This window comes from Accipiter gentilis, chromosome 20 (assembly GCF_929443795.1).
Source record: "Accipiter gentilis chromosome 20, bAccGen1.1, whole genome shotgun sequence".
In the NCBI taxonomy this organism is placed as follows: domain Eukaryota; kingdom Metazoa; phylum Chordata; class Aves; order Accipitriformes; family Accipitridae; genus Astur; species Astur gentilis.
Genome location: NC_064899.1, coordinates 12,746,259 through 12,774,094, shown reverse-complemented (window position 1 = coordinate 12,774,094; position 27,836 = coordinate 12,746,259). Strand labels below are relative to the sequence as shown.

At 42.5% G+C, this 27,836-nt stretch overlaps 1 protein-coding gene across 1 annotated transcript in view; it reads left to right on the top strand.

Annotated features, from left to right (window-relative positions):
• The window catches only part of BCL2 (BCL2 apoptosis regulator), a 94,749-nt gene extending 68,272 nt beyond the window's left edge, over positions 1-26,477 (top strand). Inside the window, exon 2 of the mRNA XM_049823790.1 lies at positions 21,676-26,477. Coding sequence (XP_049679747.1) covers positions 21,676-21,810 — 135 coding nt within the window. The 3' untranslated portion in view covers positions 21,811-26,477. The remainder of the gene's footprint in view (positions 1-21,675) is intronic.
• Positions 26,478-27,836: the final 1,359 nt, after the last annotated feature.

The following is a 27,836-nucleotide window of genomic DNA, read 5'->3' as shown; positions in this document are numbered from 1 at the left end:
AGTTTGATGGTGATTTTGCGAGTCCTTCCTGTGTGCCAGAAATAGTCTCCGAGAACAATGTGGGGCGAGAAATACTCTCTGCTCTTTAGCCTCAGCTTCCTTCTATCTAAAAGCCGTCGGTGGCATCACTGGCAGTGCAGAGCAGATCCCAGCACGGCTGTGGGCTGGCTCCAGTTTTGCAGTACTGTAAGAGAAAGAAAAAATCTGGCATCAAATTTGTAAATTTAAGTGTAGAAAAGAAAAGAAAAAATTAAAAAATAATCACAGTAGAGCGTCTCTAACATGGTCAGCCCAAGGCCAGCAAGCAGAACGGAACGAGGCCCCCGCAAGTCCGAAGAGAGGCGGTTATGCTGGGATGCATTTCCTCCCTGTCCTCCATCAGCCAAGCCAAAAACTTAACAGGAAAAAAAAATAAAAAGGAAGCCGTACAGAGCAATTTGGCTGCACAACGGTACTCATTACAAATAAATAGCCTGGGCCCGGCTCCTCCGTGGTGCGGGGACCAGGGGCAGTGCTCGGGGGCCAGGCGAGATGCTGCCGCTGGGACCAGTGACGCCCACCAGCCTGGTCCCCCCAGCACCGCTCGTCCCCCAGCACTCACCCCCCTGGCCTGCGAGGGGTCTGGAACAGGCTGGGCCGACCACAGCTAAAAAGCCGCTTTCCTGAAGCGTGAGCCGCGACGGTCAGATACCCGACCGGGTGAAGAGTTAAGTACTAAAAAAATAGCAGAATCTTTTATCGGGTTGAGGATGCCTTATTTTGATCATGGAGGTCAGACACCGACGTGGGAATTCCCCCAAGTTGGTTTATTTGCAGATTTGTTCAGACAGTTTCTTTCTTTTTTCTTTTTTTTTTTTTTTTGACAAATCAGCCTTTTTTAATAATAATCTCATCTTGAAACTTGAGAGGAAGGGAATGTATGGGTGAGCAGCTAATATCAGTGAGTTCTGGAAACTCCCTTTTTATGATCTCTCTCGTTTAGCAGCTGTACTGTTTTGATGCTTTCATTGCATTAAAAAGTTATTTGACAATACTGCCAATAAAGTAACTTCATCTGTTCCAGGAAAATTAGCTTCAGCTCGCAGTAAGTTTGAGAAAAGTACTACTAAATAATATTAATATAGAGACAACAGGGCTTTGATCTAATATATCATAAAGAAGAAAAACATCAGAGGTGTTAGGATCGGAGGAGGCAAAGCTATTTTCCTTTTTCTTTACTGATTATACTCCTGGTTCAAATATTATTTTAAGGGTGCATATGTAGCATCTAGTTGACTGGTAGATGTAAACATTGGTTTAAAATTAATTTAAAAATATCTCTTTATACAAAGCAATATATTTACTGATTTAAATCATACCCATCTGGACATGTTTATCAAAATCAATCCTTGTCTACTATAAGCCATTTGCTGCCATTGCCACCCACTGGCCAGGGACAAATAACCATCCTGTTACTGACCCAGATCAACAAATATCCTGATTAAACAGACACATCTTGCCACATATCCAATTGCTTCCTATACAGCATCTTGCCTTTAATACAAAATCTGGCCAGCTTTGTACAAAATTTATTTACTGATTTTATCTTCAAAACAAAAGTCGTAGTCTGGGAGAGGGGCAGGGGGGAGGGAGCATGTTTTCCAGACCATGAACTCTGATCTGGTAGTTTCATCCTTCTGTCGTCTCTTTAAATGTAGTGTTTAAAAACCAAAGGATCTCATCCTTTTATGTTTCTGTAATACAAGACACAGTTTTGGCAATATATAGTAAAATAATGAAGCTGAACTACAGACTGTAGCGAGCCTTTTTTCTCACACAAGGGTCAGCAAACATGGTAATACTTTGGATTAAGGATGAAATTACTACAGGACTGTATTAACTAACCTTATTAATCTCTTCTCATTTTCTTAAGAGTATCACAAAAAGAAATATTACAGCAATCGCAGCTTAACATTGGAATCCTTCTCTACTTTAATCACAGTCCTTTATGTACTGTGATTTTGTATGTTACTTTGTACTAATCGTACTAACAATTAATTTTATTAATCATATCTGTTGTTGGTTTACCACTTTCTTTCAGAAATGATTTTAGGGCCCAATATTTGGGCCTTTGAAACAAATTTGAAAAACTGATATAAAACCGATTCTTCTTATGGGAGCTGGCCTTCAGTTAGAAACCCATAAACAAAAGGTAAACCAGGCCCTAAGGTTTCTCTCTCCTGTGCCTTTCGGTACCATACCAGGTGCATACCACAAATGCTGAGATAGCCTGCTCTACAAATGGTTAATCAGAAGCAAAGAAAGGCAATAACGTTTTGTTCTCCGCATCATTAATAAGGGGGAAGGAGGAGAAGGACTTAGCAGAACAACTGCATCTTTTGTTTTTAAGTTCTTTGGAACAATTCTGCCAGGCAGCGCATTTTCCCTCTGTTTCATTTGTCTTTGTTATTTTCCTATCTAATTAAAATTCTGCAATGCTGTCATGAAATTGTTGTCGGTTTAAGGTCACAAACAGCTTCTGTCCTAATGAAATATGAATTGCATTAGTTAATTGAATTGTGCACTTACTGTGTGTTATGAATGGACTGAGCGCACTTATATTCTTAATATATACTGAGCATTTTATCAGTCTAGGGAACATGTGGACGTAGAAAATGCTGCTATCATTCTTAACTTCACAATAGGGAGATTTAATTGGCAATAGTCGGGGCTGAGAAGTACTTGTGAAGGACAAGAACTGTAAGATCTCACACGGGCATCTGCTGGCTGGGATGAGATCGGCTCTTCAGTGGTCTGGGGTCAGGTCACAGTCCCGAGCGGAAAGCCCGAATAAACCCGTATTACGCACGGTGTGTCTGTGATGCCTGTGAAGATAGGAAGAACCAAGGAAGAGTAACAAAACATCTGTGGCCTTCTGCAGCAGCAGGCTTTTTGGGTTAAGTGAACCTCGTAATTGAAACCCTCAGCGCACGGTCCAGACCGTTCTCTTCCAGGGTCTGCCTGGTCTCTGTGCAGATAGTGCCCTCGCACCCTGGTAACACAACCAGCTTAGCTCTGGGGGCCTTTTCGCAGGTGGGAGAGTCTTCTTTGAACTGTGGGAAAGTTCAGTTTAGCACGTGGAGGACCTGACCAAATGAAACCAGGGGAACTCCTTCCACTGACCTCAAGGCTGTGGATGAAACGGGTGCTCGAGGGAAGTGCGGGCTCTAGCGCTCAGCCTTTACGGTGTCCGAGGTAGATAGATGTATTCCATCTGTAACCACTCAGTGGTGGACTCTACCCATGAACCAGACTATCGCAGAGGACGGTCGTTAGCTGGGAAAAACAGTAACGCCATACTAAATTTAATTTCTTTACACGGGTCTTAATTTTTCACCTAGTTGTTGAAACCACTCAGCATTATACATACATACACATTTATTGATGTGTATATACGTATGCATATGCTACACATATGCATATAGACATATCTCCAGTGTTTAGCCTTTAGATTTATTTGCAGAGAAAAGTATGTTTGGGTTCAGCATAATGCTTATGTAAGATAATTGATCCAAATATAGTACCTTCCAGTTACTCTTTAACTTGACAGGTGTGGAGAGGTATCTATTGTTCTGTCAAATAGTGCCTCCCTTAGCTTGAATTTTCATTCAACAGTAGGCTGACAGAAAAGATAAGCAATGTTCAGGTTGAAGAGTCACTGAGAAATTTCTTCTCATTATCATTTTCCGCTCGAAACCTGAGGAGATATGCAAATGCAAATGGCAGTCTTTCTTTTACTACAGCAAACTAATGCAGGAATATAAAACCACTTAAGACAAACACAGCTAAAATTGACTTGCCGTGATACACGATTCCCAGAGGGAAATACCGTGACCCTTTCTACAAGGCTCAGAGTATCTGTCCTTGATCTGAGCAGGCATGGACAACCTCTTTCTGGGGGACTTCCCAGCTCTGTGCACGTGCAGAGCCACTCATAATTTCCCACTGTGGGTGATCCTCCACAGCTGCTGTAGCACTTGCCTTCCAGGAACACTCCTCCACATGCCCCAGTCAAGCAGTTCATTACCACCATCCACAGATGATGCTCGGAGATACGGAGATGAAACGAGGCGTTCTCGCTCCGCTATGTAGGCAAGGACTTCCCCTACACGCTCCACAGAGGAGGAGAGAGGTTTCTCCAGGGGGCAACTTGGGGATGGCCGCATTAGGCTGCTGCTTCTCTGACTCACCTTATGGAAGAGCTTTTTTTTCTCTCTCGATCGTTGTCTTTATTGAACCTAAGGGCATCTGCCCTCTGGGTGTAGTTGTTGCATTGCAGAAGTGCTTCAGGCAGCTGAGTTTCCTGCACTCCCCGGTCCCTCCAAGACAGTCATACCTGCTAAATCTTCTGATTAAGGAATTTCCCACCTAGTGCTGGTATCGCTCGGTTATCTCCTCTCTCTCTCTTTGAATTTTCTGCATTTACCGCAGTACCGACAGCTCTAGCTGAGCTCCTGTTGAGTATCCCTGCCTGCATGAAAGGGTTCGGGAGGTGAGTAAGAAGGGGTGGGCGTCTGCCGTGGTTTGGTGAGGTGCGTCCTGGCAGAGTCACGGCAGTGGGCAAATGACTGAGAGCGAAAGTGGTGGGATGGGGCGTGAAGGGTGATTGACGGTGGTTGCTTAGTGGTCTGAAAAGAGGTGAGTGAAAGTACTCTGGGGGGGGGAGGGGAATTTGGGAAGCACGGCTGACCGTGAGAAAGACACCGCTACGTTACCCGCGGCAAACTACAGGTGTCTATGCTGTATTCTCTTCTGTGAATGCAATTTTAAAAGACTTGATGTCATTAAAAATATTCACGCACTTCTATCTAAAAATACATGATATAGTGATGTATAATTAAGGAGGGGAGGAAATGAAAGATTCAAGGAAGGTTGAAAAATAAAAATAGACCAAGGAGTACTCTAGGGAGAGTAGAGAAGAAGCAAAGACTGATAACAGCCTTGCAGCCTTTAACGCGGCTTTGTTGTCCCCTGCAGCACCATCACGTGCACGGGTGGCCCTCCATAAGGACACCCGTGCTCGGGCTGCCCCCGGGTCCAGCTACAGGACCCAGTTGCCCGTCTGAGGCTTGGTGGAGCCTTCTCTGCCCCAGCGCCATCAGCCCTACCTCTGTGGCCTCTTCCAGCACCCACCGCAGCCCCGCACGGTGCGGGGACACCTCGCTGGGTGGCAAGGGATGGGCCTCAGAGGAGCCTGGGAGAGCCTTTGTTTTGGTTTTGGTTTTTTTTAATACAGCCTCTTCCCTTTATGTTGCTGTCATTATATGTTTAAGTACTATTCCTTCCATTTGGATAAAGCACATGGACAAAACCAAATTTTTATTCTGTTTACTTTTTAGTTTTCATTATATATTTTACGAAATTGTTCATTTTAAGATTAAAGGACTTGCCCGTTTTAAAAATCTGTCTTGAACTTCTTAATCTTTTATGATGACTAGCATTTAACTTCCAGCAATTTTTTTGAATACTAATTAGTCATGTTAGTTTTCCAGATAAAAAGACATATATTTTTCTTAAGTTAAAGGTACTATTTTTTTTAAATTTCTATACAAATCTTCTTTTAGGAATCCATGTGTTTTGTCTCAATCAAAGGCTTTTTTAGTTAGATGAACACCAAAAAGTTTAGAAAAAAATCATTGTAAAACACTGAAGGACACAAAACTCCTCTGCTCAGCTAATACACAAGTATTAAAAATTGCCCTTCTTCACCAAATCGTAATCCATCCAACGCACACTGTGGCTGTGCCTGTGCTCAGCATCACCCGCTTCAGATGAAGGCGAAGAAATGCCACAAGAGGCGGATTTAGGATAACCTCTTCTCTCTCCCATCCTTCCCCCTGTCCTGCATAGTCCCCTTGAAGACCTCACATTAATCCCAAGAATTCAGAGATTGATTTAATCCTTTAAGCATAAGGCTTCCAATATTGTTATTGTTACCACCTTTTTTTTTTTGTTACTACTACTAATATTAGTATTATTTTGGAATAACTGTTAACAGCTCTTATTTACTATGGAAGTATTTAATTATTCTTTGAAGCTTGCTAAACTCATTTCTCAGCATCCTGTAGCAATCACCTAATTTAAATACTTTATATAATAAAATGATCTAATTGTGGATCCTGTGCAAAAGTACATCCTCTTACCAGCTTTGAATTTCCTGTCTTTCCATATGTAATTGATATCCCTCTATTTCTTGCATGATGAGGACTCTTAATGCTGAATCTCCATCCCTACATTCTCTCTCCCTGTCGCTCATTCACTCTTTGTTCATTTAGTTGGTTATTTACTAATATGGCTAGTTCCGGCACCCTCCCCATTGAAAAGTTTTTTTTCTGTTCTTCCAGTCTCATTGCTGCACTCTGATCCCTGTCAAATAAATAGTGCAGAAAATTAAAACACAATTTTCAGAAAAGATTTTTTTAAATCCCACAATTTTAATTAAATTATTATGAATGCAATGATTATTAATGCATGATATTAAAATTCTAGAAATGAGATCAGGAGTGTAACTTCCTCTGTCCCCATTCAAACTGTAGCTTTGTAATGTATTACTTGGCCCAAGACTTTAAATGCTTGGCACCTACCTAACTTCAACCAAGGCAGGATGTCCCTCCATGAAACTCAGTCTGTTCATTTAGGTGTCTACTTACGTGTTTAGGAATCTAACTTGAAAGCATATTTGCTGAAGATTTAGGGAAATGGGGTACATTACGGTGAGAATGAGAAAGAACTCTCTTGGGCGATACAGTACTGACAGTTATTTGCCCAACCGAAAGCCCACCATTTTATTAAAACTTAAGCAGGCAGATAAAAAGATAGTAACTCTTATTTTGACTAGGGAAGTGGTTAAAATATCTTACCTTCTGTTAAGGACCCTTGATTTTACAAAGCTTCTGCTTCTTTACTTTCAAATGTTCTGAAATCCCACAAATGTCTGTGAGAGATTGAGGAAGCTCAGAAGCTGAAAGGTCGTCTGGGAGGGGAAGGGTGGCTCGTCGGCACAAGCTGGCCAATGCTTTGTTTTAAGAAGCCAGTCTCCTGAAGGAAGAGAAGCTCGGCTACAGAGCGGAGGGTCTGATCACCCTTCTCTGGCAGAAAATGCGATCCTTTGTGACTGAAGGTGGCTTTTGCCACCAGACAGAATGAGGCTGGCGAGACAAACGCCCCCAGTTGTCCCCACGAACGCAGTCGTGAGGAACGTGAACTCAGCGAGCTTCTTAATTTATTTCAGCCAAAACAATGGATGTCATGTGACACTGGATGAGCTTTTCTTACCAGTAAGTAAGAGACTGTCTGGGAACTAACATCATTTGGCTAGATAGAAAACTCTGGGTCCGAGACAAGGCTGATGGCTTTGACTCAGTTGTTCCCGGTTTCGTACACAGGCTTGATGAGACAGTGAGATCTATGCCAGGTCCAAGCGTGGCCAGAAAAGACTGTGCAAGAAGGCGTTTTAGTTTGTTAGATAGGGAGCGAGGAAACCTTCTGGGGAAAGGAGAGCCTAGAAAAGGGAGAGGACCAGAACAGAAGTAGATCCTGCAAATAAGCCAGAAGTTATGAGGAACCGGGGAATATATTAGTCAGATATGTCTATTAAAGACATCTGTATATATGGCAGCATCTTGTGAATTCAGAGAGCACAATGCCAATTACGACCATCGGAGAGTCGTAATTTTGGTAAACGCATAAATGGGAATTCAGTAAAACTGGGAAGGTATCAGAAAAAGGACTTGAATAAGCGTAAGTGTTGAGACAAATGTAACAATCTTAAAGGCAAAAGAACAATCGGAGTATTTTGCCATGGAGGATGATTTCAATAATGATGGGTGGTAGGGAAATGTAGTGGAACAACATCATTATCTACCTACAAACTGTTCAGGAAAGAAAGACTGGGCCACAGAGGCAGAGGAGATACCGCTGTATAGAAGGATAACATGAACATTATTTAGCTGAACTTTAAGTGGGAAGGACTATGCAACTGAATCTCTGAAGACAGATAAATAAACGCTAAACTAGAAATTCCAAGGCATTTTAACAACTTTTGGAAAGTAAAGACATTAGCAGGTCTTTTTTGCTAATATCCAGCTTAAGAAAAAGAAACAGAGTGAGCAATGTTGAACTCAAAAGAACTGTTAAGAAAACTGTGGTAATAGGGACTTTGGCTAGTCCCCTATGCTTGGCCAAATACATCAGGAGGCACATAGATTAGAAGAGAGATTTCTTGACGCGACAGCATCTTGAAGTGACACGCAAAAGGAAGGAACGAGTCTTAACTCAGGTATTAATCACAAACTGCTTGTAGCTGAGTCACCAAGTCTTAACATCTAGGTGCACCACAAGACTAATTCAGTATAGCAGCTCCTATGTCATGGATCATACCTTTCATCTCTTTGAGGTGATGCTATTTCATTTTCCTTAAAAACTGTGACATAAGTATGTATTTTAGTATCTGAGAAATTCAACAAAGAGCAACTTCATCTTTCTTCTCCTGAATCTGCCCTTAAAAATTGGCCAGAGATGAAGTACTAAGTACAGATTTACAAGCTGCTCCCCCTCCTGGGGGTGTGAAAGCCTTCAGAGACCTTCTTGTATGGCTCAGCAGCTACCAGCTTCTTGATAAAATGCATAGACGCACTGTGCATTCCACATACCAGGATTCACTGAGCAGGGCTGCTTTCCGAGCACGTTTTTGTGTTGGCTTCACAGCGAACCAGGCACAACTGGTGTTTGTACTAAGCCGTGTTTCAAACGCTCCTACCCAAGCCTGCTCGCTTCCAGAGGAACACCACCTCAACTGAGGTTTGTTCAAGACACAAACTGGGTATCGGAGTCTCACCGAGTGCTAGGCAGGGCTAGTCTTCACTGCAAGCTGCCACTGTGTCACAACACAACCTCGAAGAGTCCCCTTGGCTCAATGCCCATGGTGACTTGGCAATTACATCCACCTAGGCTGCACTCAGCGTTGTGGCAGCCAGCTGCAGTTAAAACCTGCTGGGACCACAGCTCAAGCATGATTAGCTGGCACGATGACAGCCATGTATTTGTCTCTGCTAACTTCCAGCTCTATAGACAGGAATAAGCAATACGCCGGCAAGGAAAGGCGTAACTTGTGTACGCACGAATGCTTTGCGGAAACTGTGCAAGGTAGAACTGGGTGCGTGAAAGTAAATGGTGAAGACGGACGTAATGAAGGAAAGAAGGCTACGCAGCCATAGAAAGAAGGAATCACACAAGGAGTACCTGAAGAAACAAACGTGAGAAGGAAAGCGAGTACACAAACAAAGCATGCAAAAAACCCCCAATGAATGAAAGGGGTGCAAGTTAAGAGGTACAATTTGGGAGTGGCCAAAGATGACAAAATTAGACTAAAACCAAGGTACAGGGTCAGACAGGCATGAGAAGAGACAAACCCTCCCATGGTTGTTACATACATAGGAAGGCCGTTTGGATGGGACAGAAAACGTTAGGCAAAAAGGATGCGAAGGAGTGTATTTTTTCCAATCAAAAGCCATCTGTAACCTATGCTGAAAAGGTCTTCTCTCTGCACTTCAAGCATATTAACAGTTTAATGTATGATAGTATTGCTGGTGACACTGAGAACACTGGGCTTTAATGAATCAATAGATTTGTTTCATCTTTAACTAATTTGAACCTTTAATCCTCTTGCTTGTGCAAAGTCTTCTTCCTTCAGGTCAAAGTATTAAATAGGCTCAAGAAGTAAATAAGGAAATAAATACCAGAAACCCCGTGGGGAACATTTAAATTAAAGTTTTCTGATAGTCAAATCAACTTAATACCGTGATCACAGGCTCAGTTCAGCTTCTTCCCCTCCCTGCCCTCCACCCCCCCGCCCCAACTCTACAGCTAAAGCTGTGGGAATAAATAGCCAAAAAAAGGAAGGGGCTTTGGTTTTCTTTTAGTTTCTTAATGCTTGTGTTTCTCTAGATTGTTTTGGGGTTTATATATATATATATTAACTGCTCTCATTATAGACTTACAGGAACTTTTAAATCACAAATTTGTAAAAATTACATAGCCCAAAACGTTGGCCTGCAAACGTTCCCCTGTGTTTCATGTCTGGTTTGCACTCTACTGTACGCCCATGGTGGTTAGGCATCTGATTTTTTTAATGGATATAAATTATACTAGTGGAAACCCTTATGTAGACAAAATCTTGCTGATACAACTGTCTTCCACCAGCACAACATATTTCAGTTAATGAGTCAGAATACACTTTGATATCAGTATAAATGGTTCCTCCTGGGGGAGGTTTGCTTCTTTACTGTTAAAGTGTAGATAAGTTCTGAACTTTTCGCTTCCCTTACTTGGGCTTAATCAATCAAACCGATATCTAGTATTTCTCATCCAGAAATAATAGAGCTTCTTTTCATCACCTTTTTGACTGCTGGTCCCTGTCTCTGTTCTTGCTTCGATTGTATGGTCAACAGAAAAGGGTATCTCTAACATCCTCTTGAAAGCAGCAGTTCTGTTTCAAGCGACATCAACCACAGGATCAAACATCTCCAATCTTAAAAGAAAAAGAAAGAAAACTGACTCCAAAGTTTGAAGCTAACAAATAGTTTGTAGTTGGCTGAGACGCTTGTATTTAATATTGAGGAAGCAATGACTTTCTGGCCTCCAGTGGAGCATCTCCTAGACAGACAGACAGACAGGCATACAACAAAATGAAGTCTTAATGCTGTGAGCTTCTTGAGAATGCTACAATAACATTCTGGCAGACTGGGCTCTCTTGGCTTCTGTACTCGCTGCGATGTGAACGTCTCTTTCATTTTAGCGTGATGCTTGGCAAGTTTCCCAACCTTACATTATCTGGGAAAGGAAGACAAGAGAAGCTGGTACGTTCAGGGAGCCTTTGAAGAAGCTTCTTCACAGTTTGCTCACAGCAAAACAGTTGGCTGCATGTAGAAGTGTCAGGACTGCAGCTTAGACTGCTAGCTTGAAAAGGGTTTAACTGAATTGCATCCAGGCACCAAGATGCTCAGATACCACAGCAATGTGTGTGGTATAAGAACCTAGATAGAAGAAGATTAGATAGCAAATCAGACAGAATTTTGCATGTGATTTCCTGGGTTTGTCTAAACTTACAGCAGCAACAGTTAATTATAGGAGGTTCTGAAGGCAGCTCCTGGGTGGGTTATGTCACTGATACATGAGATTCCAGCCATAAATTGCCCGCTGAGTTACCCCTGTGGCAGGAGGCCCCTATTGATGCAAAGCTGATGGAAACCATCCTTGTGCGTTCCCACTCAGGGGTAGGAGCAGCAGATATCGGTGGTGGAAGATCTGGGGGAGAAGCAGCAGGTTGACAGCAATGACAGAACTCCAATGAAAAGAGCATCAAGATGAGCACAGGTCATCACCCCAAGAGAGACAGAAACAGGAGGTGGTGTTTGTGGTCATCCTCTGGATGATTGCTGTAGCTATTTCCAGATCTGATCCCTCTCCTCCTACCACACGTGAATCCCTCGGCTCTTGTAATCGCTTCCTCTGGCTCTTAAGCAAGGGTGGCTCTTTAATTGCAGATTATTGCTTTAATGAAATTCTTGAGGCTATTTTGAAGTGACTGGGCAAGAGAGACCGGCCTTTCAGCAGCAGCTGCTGGCACAAGAGCCACAGCGCACGTTGCCGTACGGGGAAGGCGGTGCTGTAAGAGACTCTGTGCGCAGCAGGATCCATCATTTTTTCTCTGGTAGTGCCTCAGGGCACATCTACACAGCACAGCACGGTGCTGCACAGCGATACTCGAGCTGCCTTGAAACAGTGATTGCACTAGTTTCACAGCAGGACTAGTTAGCCCACCTGGAGCACGATTCTAATATACCTATAGCGCTTGCACCCCTATACCTGCCCCTGCTTGGTCAGTGCAAGGTCAGCTCTCTCTTCCTCTCCGCAGAACCGCACTCTGCTCTGTGGACCCACCTGCACTTAGAAGTATTAAGAAAAGTAAATTATGAAGTTGAGGACCTTATATCAATTTTGATCCGCAGTTTCCAATCTGTAGGGTCTTATTTATTTTAGAAAGTGGGAACGCTTTCAAGACTGATTTCATAGGTAATGCATTTATTTTTTTCTTGGCTGATATTCCCGAGTTTGTTTTTTAGTCTCTTCTTCGAGTATCTGAATTTTTGCATGAAATTTCTACTCACTTGGAAACACCAACACATGAAGTAATTACCAATCTTTCCTGCCTAAGTTAACAGCCTTCTCCTTCCTCATGCTGTTAGTTCAAGGTCACAATGATAGATTTAAATCCTTCATGAATTTTCATCTGACTTGCTGTCCACAGAAATTGTTCATTAAAAGATCCAATTTCCATTGGCATTCTCCCTTTCAAAGGATGTCAACAGGAAATATAAATGCTCAGCCCTTTGTGAATGATCTGCAAGGACATGCAGGCTTATAAAAAAAAAAGCACAGCAGTTAACCAAATCCTTTAGTTTCTGTTTTGAATGACTGGCCATAGGAATGCAGGCTAAGCTGTATTTCAGCATGTTCCCAAGGATGTGTATGTTAACTTGTTGATAGTGGTAGGTACTTCAGGCTCCAGTGACAGCTATGTGACCACTCTGATGATCATTGTCCTGTAGCAGAACCAGCCCCTGCCTCCTCTCAGGAACACCAGGCACGAAAGAAAACAAAGAGGGATTTGTTTTTCAAAGGACTGGCAGTCGTACCTCCTGCTCTTTACCGAAAAAGAGAGATCCTAGGTCACCCCAGCTCTCACCCTACACTCCCAGGAACCATTAGGTTGTAAGGAACTGCATGACTTGCTCCAGCAATTGATGTGAATGTCTGATAGACAGGAGAGCTGAGCCTTCTGCTTTACAGGACCTGTAGAGGATCCGATTGCTAGGAGCAAAACTCAATACCCAGAACACCAGCTTACTTCATTGTGAACTACATATCCCCACCAAAAGGAAAGATAAGCGCACCACAACCTTAAAGTTTCAGCGTTATGTTTTTAAAATCTTACCGGTGTCCAAGGTGTATGTCTTTCACAGTAAAAATTACTTGGAGTGCACTGTGAATGCACAGACACAGATCAGTGCTGAACATCTGGTTAAAATAAATTACAGTCTTATTTTGCAAATAAAAGTTCCTAGGGTCTACATGACAAAGTCTGGCCAGCATAACTATCTCATGGGGAAAAAATCACATCCCTAGCCTACAAAGATAACTATTTTGGCATGATTCCCTTCCCCACTATGTAGACTCACATAGACTTACACCAAATAGAGGACTCCCTTTGCCAGTATAACTCACATTGTTTCGGAGGTACTTCAACCATGCTGGCAGACTCCTTCAGCTGGTATAAGCCATGTCTCCATCGAGAGATTTGGCCAGAACAGTGACACCAGCAAAGCCCCTGAAGTACAGAATAACCCTTTTTCTCCTGCTACTAGTCTCTTAACATTTTTTCGGTTTTAAAGCTTCCTGCTAAAAGGAAACACACAGAATTTGTTCCCTTTCTTGTGTCAACAAGACATTATTTCTTTTTACAGAGGAATTAAAGTATACTTATGGGTAGGAGGTGTGTCGGTTTTAAACATCCCAGTGGTACTTGCTTTTGGGTGGGAGGAGGATCCCAGTTCTCCTGTAGGATGCCTGTTGTTTGTTTTGGTGTTGGTTTTGGAGGTGGAGGGGCAGAAGGGTTTGCATTTTATTAAGTAAGTCTTCATATTTTCGTTTTGCTTTGTGGCATTTGGATAAATCTAATGGTCGTAGTTAATGGATTACAACTGTGTATGCAAATGAATTTGAGCTGGCTTGAATAACAAAACAAAATCCTTCAGTCTGTTTGTGAATTGTATTCTTACACTCTGACTCTTTTTTTTTTTTTTTTTTTCACACGGTCCCGTCCCTGTTAGCTCTTACCTGAAAACACTTGCTAAAAGGCTTTCTGGATAAACCCAAAAATTCAAGATTTACTAGCCAACCCTAACCTATGAGCCCCCCCCCCCAGCACAAGGCACCTCATAAAGCTATCTTGACTTAAAAGTAGGATTCCACTTATCGTGGCCACAGGCAGTTTTGACCTGTCCTATTTAGACAGTTCATTTTGTCTAAATTCCCACTTGCCTCCATCTACACAGACTCTCCTCATTGCTTTCCCTGCTCCCTCACCCTCCATTTGTCTCCCAGGTCGTGTGCTTTTGCTCATGTGGAGAACAGGATAGAAAGGACAAGAAGGAGGAGTTGCAGGGGAGGCACCCGGACCACAGACAATTTCTTCTGAGCAGATGCAGACCAGGAACTTCCCCTTATTTTAATTTCCCATCATCACTTCGCTGTGAAATGATGAAAACATGGAGCAAGCCACCGCGAGGTCTCCACTCCCGTGTTGGAAGAGGGGCACTTCCAGCTTGCTCCATCAGGCTGCCCGACAGCCAGGACACGTCTGCCTCCCCTACAGCTAACGCTGACACACGGTACGCGGGGGAGCGTGGCACCCGGGGGCTGACTTAGGAAATGGCAAGAGAGAGCAATGACCAAAACATGCTGCCTCTTCTCTGCCTCAAATAAGGCTTTTACAGGTGAGCAGAAATAGTTTGGGCTGCTAATGAGGTGTAGGCTGCCAAAGAAAACACATGCGCAAATTCATATTTTCCAGGTGGCTGCTGGTAGAGGTGTAACTGTTCACTGAAGTCTACAGCATAAGCTTTTTTTTTTTACGCTTATTCATTCAATTGCAGATTTGTCGGGAGGTTAGAAGCGTTGTCTTATTCCTCCTGTAAATCAGTTGGTTGTCACAAGATTTAGAAAAAAAACGAGAGCCTGCTTCAGGTCAGTAGAGGAAGAGTTTGTTTTAGCTACCACGTGAGGAACGGGTCGCACTTCTGCAGAAGGTGCCGGTGGCTCTGCGTGAGCTGGTGCCACTGGAACGCCAAGGGACGCCGAGGAGCGCCAAGGCCACCGCTCCAGCTCCGCGTTACTCTTGCTCAATGCCGAGCGCAAGTTAGTCGAGCCAAAGGGATTTGGACCAGAACTCAGTGTTGAGACAACAAACACGGGATGGAGTGTTTCCCTGAGGGATGTTAAAACAAGAAGCAGAAAAATGCATGACTGGTCCCTCGTGGCTCAGCCAATGGGACAACCTGCTCAGACTGGTTCCACTTCACCCTTCTCGTTCACACGGGCACTTCACCTTTTCTGGCCGAGGCCGTCCCGGGCCAGGCCGTCCTCACCAGCCTGACAGCCTCGCTGTCTTGCTTTCCCAACTCTCTACCTCCGCTAATACCTGCTCCTCGAGTCCAGCACAGCTGGACGCACTTGTTAAATAAAACTCTCCGTGGCCTTGATGACAGACGCTGTGCCACAGCACTTTGAGCATTTCTACAAGCAGCTACTTTCGGTTCCCATTTCTCAGGCAGTTACGTGATTTAACTCTTTTGCGGCGGCCCGAGACCGGCCCCGGGCAGCTGGAGCAGGCAGGGAACATAACGGGGGATGTGTTCACATTTCCCTCTGCTGCCAACGTACCCGCTGCAGCCACATCTTCAGATTTGGGCTTTCAAACGAGGTAGGCTATTTCCCATGTAAGGGCTCATGGGAAGCACTCATACTGAAAGTAAGTTACAAGCAAGATGGAGAATCTAGACAAGATTTTGAGAGAAACAGGCCTGCATTGTCATTCAGACCCGTTTTGTCATTATTTTAATTTTAAAGTCATTCTGAAGATTTGACAGGGGTCCCAGTGCATCTAGCTTCTTGTCAGAGGATGCAGGTGTAAAAGCGATGTTATGGGCTGAGATGAGTCCCTCCAGCAACTCTGTGGCACTTGTTCTCTCCTCCAAAGTGATCCACAAATCCATAAATGGGTGTTTGCTAAGTTTACTGTTGCATGTGAATGTGAACTCTCTAGAACAGGTTTGATGAATTTGAGTAGAAGGAGAAGGTGGCCTAAAACTGAACAGTTCTCGGTGCAACTGAGATTCATGAAACTGTGTGCAGGCACACATTTGTTTTCTAGGTATGAGTTACACACAGCTTCTAGCACTCTACTTAAGTAGGCTACCTTTGGAAAATAAAACTGAGACTGCTAAATATTGATGCAAACAAACAGCAAATTAGTTGAGTAGGATTATCAACGCACAAAAGATCTGAAAAGAAAATTGTGAAGGATCGAATAGAGGAGGTTTGACCATCGAGGATTTTGTCCAGAAGGCCTTCTTGCCTTTTTTCTCTCGTTAATGGCAATATTGCTCCCTCAAAAGTGGCACCCATTAAATACCACCAGCTAGCGGCTATAGTGACATTACAGCTGTTATGCTGGTGCCAGAAATACCTCATTTTATTGTGGGCCTTTCCAGGAATAAGAAAACAAGGCAGCCTCCGCTAGGTCTGGGCTTTTGCATATTGCAGAGCCACGTCTAACTGAATTAAGTAGAGACGCCAAGACTAAATTACTGAAACATTTCTCATGCTGACTTGGTTTAACAAGAATGCAGCCTAGTCTGAACGCGGCATGGGTTTCCATGCAAGCTGAATGATCAACACCTTGCAAATCCTGTGCTTAAAGAGATGGCTTGACCATTCCCCAAAGCCTGGGCTTGTCCTTCATCTCACAGAGGTCCGGAGGAAATCTGCCCACCACCAGGGTCACTCTCTGGGAGCGTGGACGGGAGGAATAGCCATCCCCGTTACTATAACCGCTCACATTTATGTATTTCTAAGCGTACGCATCAGTTTTCATGAGCAAACCTAGCCATGATTAGTCCTTGCTCCTTAGATGTCTCCATCTGAGTGCCACATTTAGTCAGCCTTATGCAAACAGTATTTCCACTGATTTCAGTTCACACAGACTTCGGTGAGCTGAAGCCACTCCCCAGGCGGGTTCTCTGCCCGTGGTCAGCAGGGCTTGTGTGGTGACACCTTCTTTTCCTTCCCATTGTAATTCAGTAACTGCACCTGGCTGGACTGCCAGCGTTTTGGCACTCCCAGGTGTAAAAAGATACCGGCCTCTCTAAAGATACCGACCTCGTGAAACGCCACACCTCAGCACAGCACAGCCAAGGTCTGAGCTGCCCTTATTTACATGTCCTTATGACTTAGGCTTGCATAGAAGACCCATAAACTCTTTGGGAAAAGAACAGCTTCAGATTTGTCTATTTTTTGTGTTCCAAGAACTTTTCTCGTTAGCTTCAAGATGACATTTTAATGAGGTTTCACTGCATAGAAAACATGGGACGATTTAACCAGCTCTGTCCGCTCCCTCCCCAAACTCACTCTGAAATGAGTTACCATTTGGGAACAAAAGCTTTTATGAGCATTTGTGTCGTTCGTATGGAGGCAGGGGTGAGGGAAAAGTCATTCAGCTGCTAAACCTTGGCACAGGAGCTTATGCCGTTCCCTCTCCTGCCCCGTACCAGGTGGCAAAGCTGTCTCGTTCAGACCTGTGCAGGTTTCTTCAAAAGCCCGGAGCTAGCGTGTGTTTGTTTGTTTGTTTTGGAGTCACGGAGAGGGCAGCGTAAAATAGCCGCAAGGTAATTCCCGTTCAGTAAAATGGAAGTCTCGCTGGCTCTTCATTCAATACAATGTGGCTCAAGAGGATATCCTGCCAACCCAATGATAACGGGGGAAATAAAGTCACTTCCTCACCAGCTGTTTGATTCAGGTAGAAAAAGGAAGCCTTTACTTCCTTGTGTTTGCTCTCCCCACTGCCCCCTCAGTCAGAAATGCCAGGCTGAAACTGCCTTCTCCCTCCCTATTTTCAGTAAGGAGCCGTCGGATCCGTAACGCTCCGCTGGGCTCAGCCTACGGGAAGCACGTCCTTCTCTGCGGCCGAGAAGCTGTGCCTCGCCTCCGAAGCAGAGGTGAAGGCTGAGTTGCAAAGGGACCGAGACTGAGCAAACTCGGCTCGATGCGCAAGCAAAGAATGCCTGTGTAATTAAAGATGACATTTGTTTCTTGGATCAGAAACGCCGAACTTGGGCCAGCGGAAGAGTGGGGTAGTGTGATCTGGATGCTTTGTTTTGAGACTGCCCTGACTCAGAAACATGCCTCCTAATCCTCCGAGGGTGACAAACTCCACTTTTGCCCTGGGCTCCCTGCAAATCCCAGGAACTCCAGCCAGGAGCACACTATGTCCTCCCTGCATACAGTTCAACAGGCGAGAAGGCAGCGAGAGGTGCCCTGGGGGCAATCTTCCTGGCCTGCCAGTTAAGCCCAGGTAGGAGAGGCAGGTCTCTCCTGTGCTTTGGTGCTAAGAGGAGCCGAGGCAGAGCATCTTTCCTTTCCTCACGTCCCTTGCTTCACAGAAACAGTCAACATAAAGTGGCATAGCAAACCAGCAATGGACTGATTCGACTTAATAAAAGCTTCTTAAGAAATTACTTTTTAAAAACTTGCAGAGCTGAATGAAGAGTTCTTTTCTGTAGAATTTTTAACTGCCCTGATATACTTTTACATCCACGATATAACTTTCCATTAAATTTTGAATAGGTAGGTCTTAAAAGCAAGGCCTGCAACCATTTTCTTTCAAATTGTGTAAGACTTCCAGAAAGGTTGACCAAGCCAGAACTTGCCTCAGTCTATTTGCCAAGGGGACCCTTGCTTTCATTATGAAGAGTGCTTTTCAGAGGACATCAAGTGTTTCAAGAAATTTTCCTAATCTTATTTGTTTTAGCAAAGATTCTCTTATTTTAAACAGACCGGTTTAGGTGACAAAAATCCGGTGACAAATACATGGGTTTACAGAAGGAGACAAACCCTGTGAAACAGTTGAGATTCTGTTTAGGGTTCTCTGTGTGCTAAAATAGTTTTCAGCAACGAGTCGTACTTCCCTCGCTCCCTCTCCTTGTTTTAGTACATAAAATGAACATGTGTTTATTTAAAACAGGTTTGAAACTTAAACAAATAGTGACAGGCTGTTCAAACAAGCTTCGGAAATAGGCCTAATCAGGATGTTTGAGAAGGGGAGGGGGAACGATCATAAAGAGCTACTTGTAATATATAGTGCAGACACCATTAGGTTGGGTTCATGTTATTGTTGTAATAATCTTGGACGAAAAAGTACTGAATGCTGCACATTTTTTGTTAACATTCCTCTTTTGAGCCATAGGTTAGGCCATACTTTTGCCTTGTCTTCAAGTTTTACTGTAACCCTCTGTCCATCTTCATACCCAATACCAGGAGCTCTACCAAATCATTAGAAATGTTCTCCCAGACAAACTGGGAGGAATGTTCCTAAACTGGGATAGAAGGGAGGCACAAAATATGCTCATTTTGATATTGATACTGTGTATGCATCGGCTGTCATGAATATACAGAAGTGAGACCTTCCCCACAGAAAGAAACCATGAAAATCGTAACGTTAAAATGTTTTCACATGACTTGCATTTCCATGTTGGGGTTTTTTTTTTTTTTTTTCATTTCCTCTCTTTTCCACCCATAATAATATCACCAAGTGTTGAACTTTACCCTTGTTGTATTTTTATAAGGCCTGATCTTGGACTCCCTAAACAGACAAAGCTCCCGTGGAAGTCAGTGAGTCTGCACTGGCGACAACAGGATTTAGCCCAGTCTGTAACATTTTAGGAGATTGTGTTACTTCATAGCCTTAAGGAGAAATAAAAGCAGCTTTCCAAAGAGCTGCACAGCAAACTGAGTGTGCTTTTTCAGCTCTGCAACAGCACAGCAGAATATTAAGGCCAGAGTTTGCAAATGTCTATTGCAAAAACCAGGCAGCTAAGCAAAAGTTGCCAAATTTTCTCTTGAATGAAGAGTTTGCATTAAAACATTCCCCCCCAAAGGTTAAGCTGCTTTCACTTAAGAATATACCTTTGGAAACCCAAGTTTGAAAATGATTGCCTGGAGGAGCAAGCATGGGGAAATACGAGGAGGCAGACGTGTTTTCAGGTCAATCTGTTGGCCAAAGACGATAGCTATTCTGTTACCGACTCTTACCTACTGACACCCACTGTTACGTACAACATGCACCAATATTACTTATTGTAATAACATATTTTGGAAGTACATACCTATCATTTATTTGAATTTCACTCAGTGTCTAATGAACAGGAGTCAAAATGGCAAAATATTAAAAAACCTTACACGCCCTCTTGTGGTAAAAGCACAAACGCTCTTATGCTGACAATAGCGCTGGCTAATGATGGAGGCTAATTTAACTACCTAATTTACGGAAAATTAACTTGGCTGGAAGGTTCATATTAATACCAGGGACCTTTCCCTTTAATTCCTTAATTCCTTCTGTAAACCATAACATATTTAGCATTTTTAGAAGGCAGGTTACCTCCTAGCATAGTAACGTTACAAAACAGCTAAAGGCACTCGAACATAAACAGAGAATGTTAACTTCTACCAATAATGGGAAGTCTAGAGTAATAAAGGTAGAGGCAGAAACCCCCACATTAGATAGCTATTTCATGGGTTTCTCTCAGTAGTTTGGGAACAGACCTTGACTGGCTGCACAATAAAAGGGTTGCCCTAAATGATGCTATCAGTTTTGTCACATTTTTAAAGTCATTCAGCTTCGCTATTTACTGCTTTCATGCCATACGGTATGATTTGTCTGTCTCTCGGGAATGCTCTGAAGGTCCACGTTTGGTAGGAGCTGCAGCCTGCAAGAAAGGCGTTACGTGCAGAGTATCACCCATCTGGTCACTAGCCCAGTCAAACCCCACTGTATTTATGAGCCACGAAAACTTTATCTTTGCTACCTAAGCAGCCTTTCCATTCGGTGCCTACACGCCCCTCCAGAGCTTCCCAGAGCAGCTTTACAAAACAGCTCTCCATCCATGGAGGACTGCAGCTCGAAGGAGAAACCCAGGGTGGTTTGGGCTGGGCTGAGGGAGAGGGCTCCCCCTGCGCCTCGCGCCGGGGGACTTGTGGGCGGCCGTGAGACGTGGTGTCACTGCGCGCTCCCCCTCCTCTTCCTCTAGCTGAATGTCTTGGCTTGTAGGCTGGGGGGCAAGGCAGACTGACCAGACGGCTCTTCTTTGGGCAGGGCTGTCAGGTCGGTTGGTTGGCCCAATGGACCCTACAGCCGGACCACTGCCACATCCGAGGGATGGTTAGCAGGGGCGCAGGACCAAGGTGTCACCCCTTTTGGTGGCAGTTGGGAAAGGCCGTCAGAGGTGTAACACAACCCTAACAGCTTCAGTTCATATCAAAGAGACGTCTGTGGCTACTGCACCTAGTCTTCTGAACCCATCCCAAAGGAACCAGACAAATACTGCCTTATTTTCAGTGAAGCTGACCAGCAATATAGATACCCCACGTCCAGTGGAAATGAAAGGTTTGGAGAATGAAGGTCCATTTACCTCCTTTGCGTATGTTTGTATATGCAACATTCTGGAGTCAAAATGGCGGTACTCATATTTAAAAATGCTGCTCCTATATTTTCTGTTAGACTGGGCATGGTTAAAGCAGAAGTCACGACCATAAGTAATTACAGCAATATTTGTAAAGAAATAGGCAAGAGAAATTTGTGCTAAGCACTGCACAAAAACATAGCTCCCAAATCACTATTTTAATAGGTTCGTGTGGGTTTTTTGTGCCAGTGTAATTGCTGGATGACTATTGGGCGTGAAGAAGTTGCCCTCCCTCTCTGAAAAAGTTACTGCAATCCTGATATTCTGTTATTTCCTTTTCTAGGATGCCTTCGTGGAGTTGTATGGCAACAGTATGAGGCCTTTGTTCGATTTCTCCTGGATCTCTCTGAAGACTATCCTGAGTCTGGTTCTGGTGGGAGCTTGCATCACTCTTGGCGCTTATCTTGGACATAAGTAGAGTCACCCAGTTTATCGTGGATTACAAAAGTCTTTCAAAACAACAAAATAATATTTTTTTTTTTCTGTAGCACAATGATATTTTATGAGCAAAACAACTTCCCAGCTAAAGATTAAATCAGCTATTACTGCCAAAGGAAATATCATTTATTTTTACATTGCAGGAAAATTATTTATTAAAAGATATTTACATTTTAACCTGCTATTTTCAGAAACTCTGCAAGTTGTATCTGTCATCACATCATGTTGTTATTCTTAAGTTTAATGAGCCCCAAAGTCTTTTAGGTTCTTTTTTTAATTAATGCAGCTGGCTGGATAATTTTATCTCTGAAGAGCAAATATACTGACAAAGACCTACCTGCTTACACTCACAAGGGCAGTTACTTGAGCTGCTAAAGGCTGCATAATTGTGTTGATTTTCTTTGCATTTTCTGGATGGCTGGGAGGGATCTGAAAGACAAGGTCAGCGTGAACAAAGTTCTCACCCTGTCCTGCTGGCAAGAACTTACAGAGTAAACGATTCAACATGGTACATACGTGGAGTCAAGATAGCAATTTCCTGAAGGACACTTGGCTATCCCTACAGGAGAACAGTTGGAAATAGGATTGCCTATGCCTTGCGAACGTGCGTTTTCAAGTTACCAGTTGTGCCATCAACGTCATAATCACAATACCCTAATACGTGTCAACTCAAATACTTTTTTTTAATACAAGTGTGAAGTTAAATCTTTGGGGCTTGCAGGAAATTGCCGTTCCAATGATTTTCTCAGCGGTAAAACGTTTTTTTGCGGCTACTGACACAGAAACATCAGGAGACCTTAAGTGCCTGCTTCAACAGAGCAGAGCTGGAGTCTGAAGACCTGACCTGTGTCCCACTTTAGTGGGCTCATATCTGCAACTAATCCTGTTTACTTACTGAGTTCCTCCAGGGGTTTGAAACCAATTAGATGCGGTCTCTAAATCCCCGAAAGTTGAAAAAGATCTTAATTTTATTTGGCAAGAAGCAGACCTCAGCCGAGTTACAGATTAGCTCTGCCTATCCTTGTTTATCAAACTGGACACCAAAATCAAGTTCATTTTCATAACAGGAAAAGAAAGTGAGCTTTATCCTCCTGCCCCTCGCCCTCAAAATTGTTTCATGCTAATAATTTCCTAAGACTGTCTGCAGAAGAAAAGATGATGAAGAAACTCCAAATCCTCTCTCTGGACAGAGACTCTGACACCTCGATTGCGCAGGTGCCTACTGTCATTTCAAGTGAAAATAGGGTGGAGGAAAAGGGGGGGGGGGACACGACGACACACCGAAGTCATTTGCTCATGTTACAAAATGCAACTCAAGTAAAATTAATACAGAATGCTCGGTATACAGTTTTATAAACAGACCTGTGTTCTGAAACCAGATGTGTCAGTGCATTGTAAAGCGGGGCTTTCCGTGCGCTCGGAGGGGGCCAGGAGTCCCGACGAAGCCGAAGAGTCTGAAGCGTGTCCCACGGGCTGCTTCGGGGCATGGAAATGTCCAGCTTCAAATGTTTAAGTCAAGCGCTCCTATTTTTTCTATAAAACTTTTGAAATCTGGGATTTGTGGGTAAATGGACGTCCAGACATAAAAAGAAAAGGTTGCAAAGCTCTGGATAAAATGTACCATACAATACATAAGTGCTCTAAGGGTGGAAAAAAATACAGTGAATAAACTGTAGGTTCAACCTCAAGATTTCAGTCGAATAACTTTGTGGCATTATATGCAAAATATCTCCATTAACTTGGGAATGTAATATGTTCAATGTTAAGGCTGTAGTTGATGTGTCTTCAAAGCTGCTTTTTTGTTTGTTTGTTTGTTTTTAAAGAGTTGTACATCTCAGCATTTTTACTGCTATTTAGTCGTGGCACCTACACTTTGTATGAGCAAAGATGGCGAGAGCTTACGTTTCAAATTTGAAATTACTTTTGATTTTATAGAAACATAGAAAGGAAATGTTTCTAAGAACACAAAAATGTGAACTATGCTTGATTAAAGAAAAACTAAAAATCCCACCATCAAACAAAAAGCACCTGCAATGTTTTCAGAGCACTTCTGTCAGAAGTGGGCATGCTCATGTAGGGTTCGTATGAAAAATATCTGAAATGGGAGCAACCGAATATTGTGGATTGAGTGTGGGCTTTGGTTTTTTCAGCTTCCAAGTTGAATTTGTCTGCAGCCAATTTCACAACTGGAATTGGCTGGTATTGAGCTAATGTTTCATTTCACAATCTAGTCTTCGTTTCAATTTGTGCCCATACGCCCATTAAAGTTCATGAACTATTAGACCTCAAATTGTTTCAATATTGTTTATTTTATTAAAGGTTTACATTGTCAAAAGTAGTAAAAGAGTAACTATCAATTCCAGTGCTGCTATACTACCAGGATAATTTGAATGGGTTTTATTTTTTCATACCTTCCAACGGCAAAAGTTTTTTAAAGCTGCTTTAGAAATAATATGAAGAAGACACATGATACACATTTAAATAAATACTGAGGATTTTGTGTTCTGTTGTGTCTACTCACTGGAATTCCCAGTGTATTAGTTAGTACCAGGCAAAAAGAAGAGTCATGATGACTGTTGATTTTATTTTATTAAAGAGCTAATGGATTTTTCCCATCCTGACTGCAGAATAGTACAGTATTGTGGCTGCATTAGGTATAATGATAGTTGATAATACATTTATTAAGAAACATATTAGAAACATTGAATGTATATAAAAGCTTGAACTTCTTTAATAAAATCCTCTCCTCTCACTCCTGCATTTCTTTTGCAATAATTCCTGTCTTTCCTATTCTTCATTACACTTTCACATAAGATTTTTTTTCCCACAAAATGCCTTATAGACTTCCATGCTCCAAGACTATGCTTCAGTGAAAATCCATCCGCTGTCACTAGGTATGCACACACAGCTGACCACTCCCAACATATCCAAGTTGTAAAAGTGAAAAATAAAAAAAGAGGGACACTTCTGAAGTTGGTTGGGTGTGGAAGATCAGAGGACAACAAAGGCAGAGGTCAAGAAGTGGAGGGAAACAAAGAGATCACTGAAATATCTCCTTGGTTAAAGACGACTGTTACCTGGAATTTGTTCATCTCTCATCCTTTCCCTTGAAAAAGGATGATGTAAGGGCAGAGTAAAAGATTACGAAGACCCCCACAATTATTCTTCACTATAAAACATTGTTAATTCTGAAGGCAGTCTTTTGCAAAACAGCAAATCCATAGGAATTTAAGAGAAATATTTGATTTTGCTGTATTCAATTTATTTGTCATTAATTCTTTTTCTCTCCATTTATTAAGAAAATAACAAAGGAAAATATTTTGCTTCTGAAAAAAAAACCCCTTTTAGATCACCTCAGATCTGTTATAGATCAGTAACTTAGGAACAGATGGAAAAACAAGAAAAAAAATCTGCAAGTTAAGTATTCTGAAATCAGAGCTGAAACAGATGACATTTCTTATTAGAACAAGCACTGGATCCACCGAAGGAGTAATGGGGCTGTCCAGGTAACAGAGAATATACAGATAAGGAAGGAGGCTGCAAGATATGGAGAATGACATTGGTATGTAAGAAAATCTTGAGTTTCATATGATGCAGGAGTTCACCCAAGATGGTTTGAAAACCACTTTTAACTAAAATCAGATACAAATGTGTGCACTACATGACTATAATTACTAAAAATTTTCAATTACAAAATTATTTGTAAATTATTATAAAATTACCCAATCGCTAGAATGGTTCGATTTGCTATTGTGATTGGGGATTACGCAGCCTGAATAGGGTTGCACTAATAAGGACCAATTATGAAGAAACAATGTTTCTCTGAAACCAGATGTGCAAAGGAGACACAAAGGTAATGCAGTTCGAAGAATACAGACCCAGTACCCCCAATCCTTGCATGTCCCCAGCTGAGGCAGTGGGAGTCAGCTATACGTAAGGACTGCATGCTTTGACCCTGAAGCATGACACTGTGCTTAGCTGTGTATCTGCACTCCAGTTCACAAACCTAGAAGTCCTATTGATTAAAAGTATAGTGAAGTAGCATGTTAAAGCCTATCTTTTTTTTCCTCTCTCTATCTTTAAACAAGCTAGCAAGATGATTCATTTGTATTATGAGTTTAAGGCTCAGTACTATATGAAAAATTAAACAACTTTTGATTTATGAGTATCAAAATTCTTTCTCATTACAAAAGCCCAGCTTTGATTTTCATTCCTATCTCTCTTTCAAACAAGGCTAAATACAAGGAAGACAAAAGAGCTAGTTTAATCTGTATTTGGTTTAAATCACACTCCTATACTAAGTTAATGCAGCTTCATCACATAATGAAATCTTTTCCAAAAAGTTATACAGCATTAAGAATTCCACACAAAAACTGTATATTTTTATAATTTAAATAGCATATTTTTTCTTTTTCTTCTGAATATTTGAATTTTAATTATCACCAGCATAAATGTACATAAGCAGATATCGTTTATCCAGTACCTTTGGATGATGTATGTATGGTAATGTAGTTTGTCAGTTTATCATCATTTAATATGATTATGTTGTTCTTTGTCTTTAAAATGTTGTAAGAACATGCTGCCATTAAACTTTCCATGTCTGTCTAGTTAATATTGTGAAAAAATAATAAAGCACACTGTGAGTTACTTGTTTTGCATTTGCATTGTTTAGGATTTGTTGATAAAAACCTACTCAAACATTTTGAGTGTAATCCCATAAATGAAACATAATGTTTCCTTCCTGATAGTTCTGTTGAGATGTTCTGCTCAATATTGGCCAGTATTTGCCAGCCTTCCTCAAAGACCTCTGTGCACTGAAATGCAATAACCCAGGTTTGGTAAACTGCTGCTGTGTGAAATACAGTCCACAGGTGTACCATGCACTTTGGGACCCAAGGACAGTGTCACCCATTCTGCTGTCCCATACGTCTGATGTCTTGTGGAAGGTGCAGCACGATGCTTCTATTTATTTGCTAAAACTACTTTTCAGCCATGTGGAAAGGAGCTGGAAAAGCATATTAGCAAGTTTTAACAGGAGGAAAAGAAGTATTTCTGTTACTGCTGAAGGTTTGTTACAGATATGCTTGGATTCCAGCAGGTAGTTACTTAGGTATTTTGCTTCTTAAAGGCTCATACCAACTGATCCTCAAATCGCAGTTGTTGCCACACACCTTCTGCGGCTTTAGTTCGTGTAGGACGTAGCTGAATGAGCTCAGGTAATGAGTATTTAACTGCCCTAAGGATTTACCCAGCTTCTTGAGTGGGTTTTTCAGTCTAGTGTGTGCACTGTGCTGTCATGGATTGTGAGTGCCTGAAGTTAGTAGTTTAATGCCTTTCAAGGATAATTCAGACATCTGCAAAGCATCTACCCCTCTGTCTGTGTCGCTGAAGACAGAGAAGGTGGAGGAAGTCAGCCTCAAACCGAAAGAAGAAGCAAAAGCACCAGAACACAACTAATAGACTCGGGGCTCTGGGATTAAACCATCCAGCAGAGAGCAAGGTTTCTAAATCTTTTGCAAGGCAGAAGGTAAGCAAATTTGCAGTTCTGCAAGTACTGCCTTTACCCCCCTCATTGTTCTGTGAGCCTCAAAAAAGAAGAAGAGGACTTGGAGGAAGGTAGCCTAGCACTGTCTTTTTTCTAGCAAAAACGCTAAGAGATTAGCACTCATGATTAAATGCCTACCTTGCCACTGGGACCAAGCACAGTGAACAGATGGGGCGAACAGAAGACGTCTGGATAAAGACAAAGCGAACATTAGACCTGATGACTAAGGTGGGTTTCAGCTATCTGAAAATTAGGTAGGAGCATTTTTAAAACAAGTTTTGCTGGGCCAAAACCAGAAAGCTCCCTTCTCAAAATATACAGGAATGGTTTCAAGCCCTGTAAGTCTTCACAGAAGCTGCACTGCGTGGCAGTCCCTCTCTGGCAGCAAGCTCTCAGTCCCGTAGTACCTGTAGCTCCTGCTTTTGTCTTCCTAGCTTATTAAATATTTAATGGCAGACTGC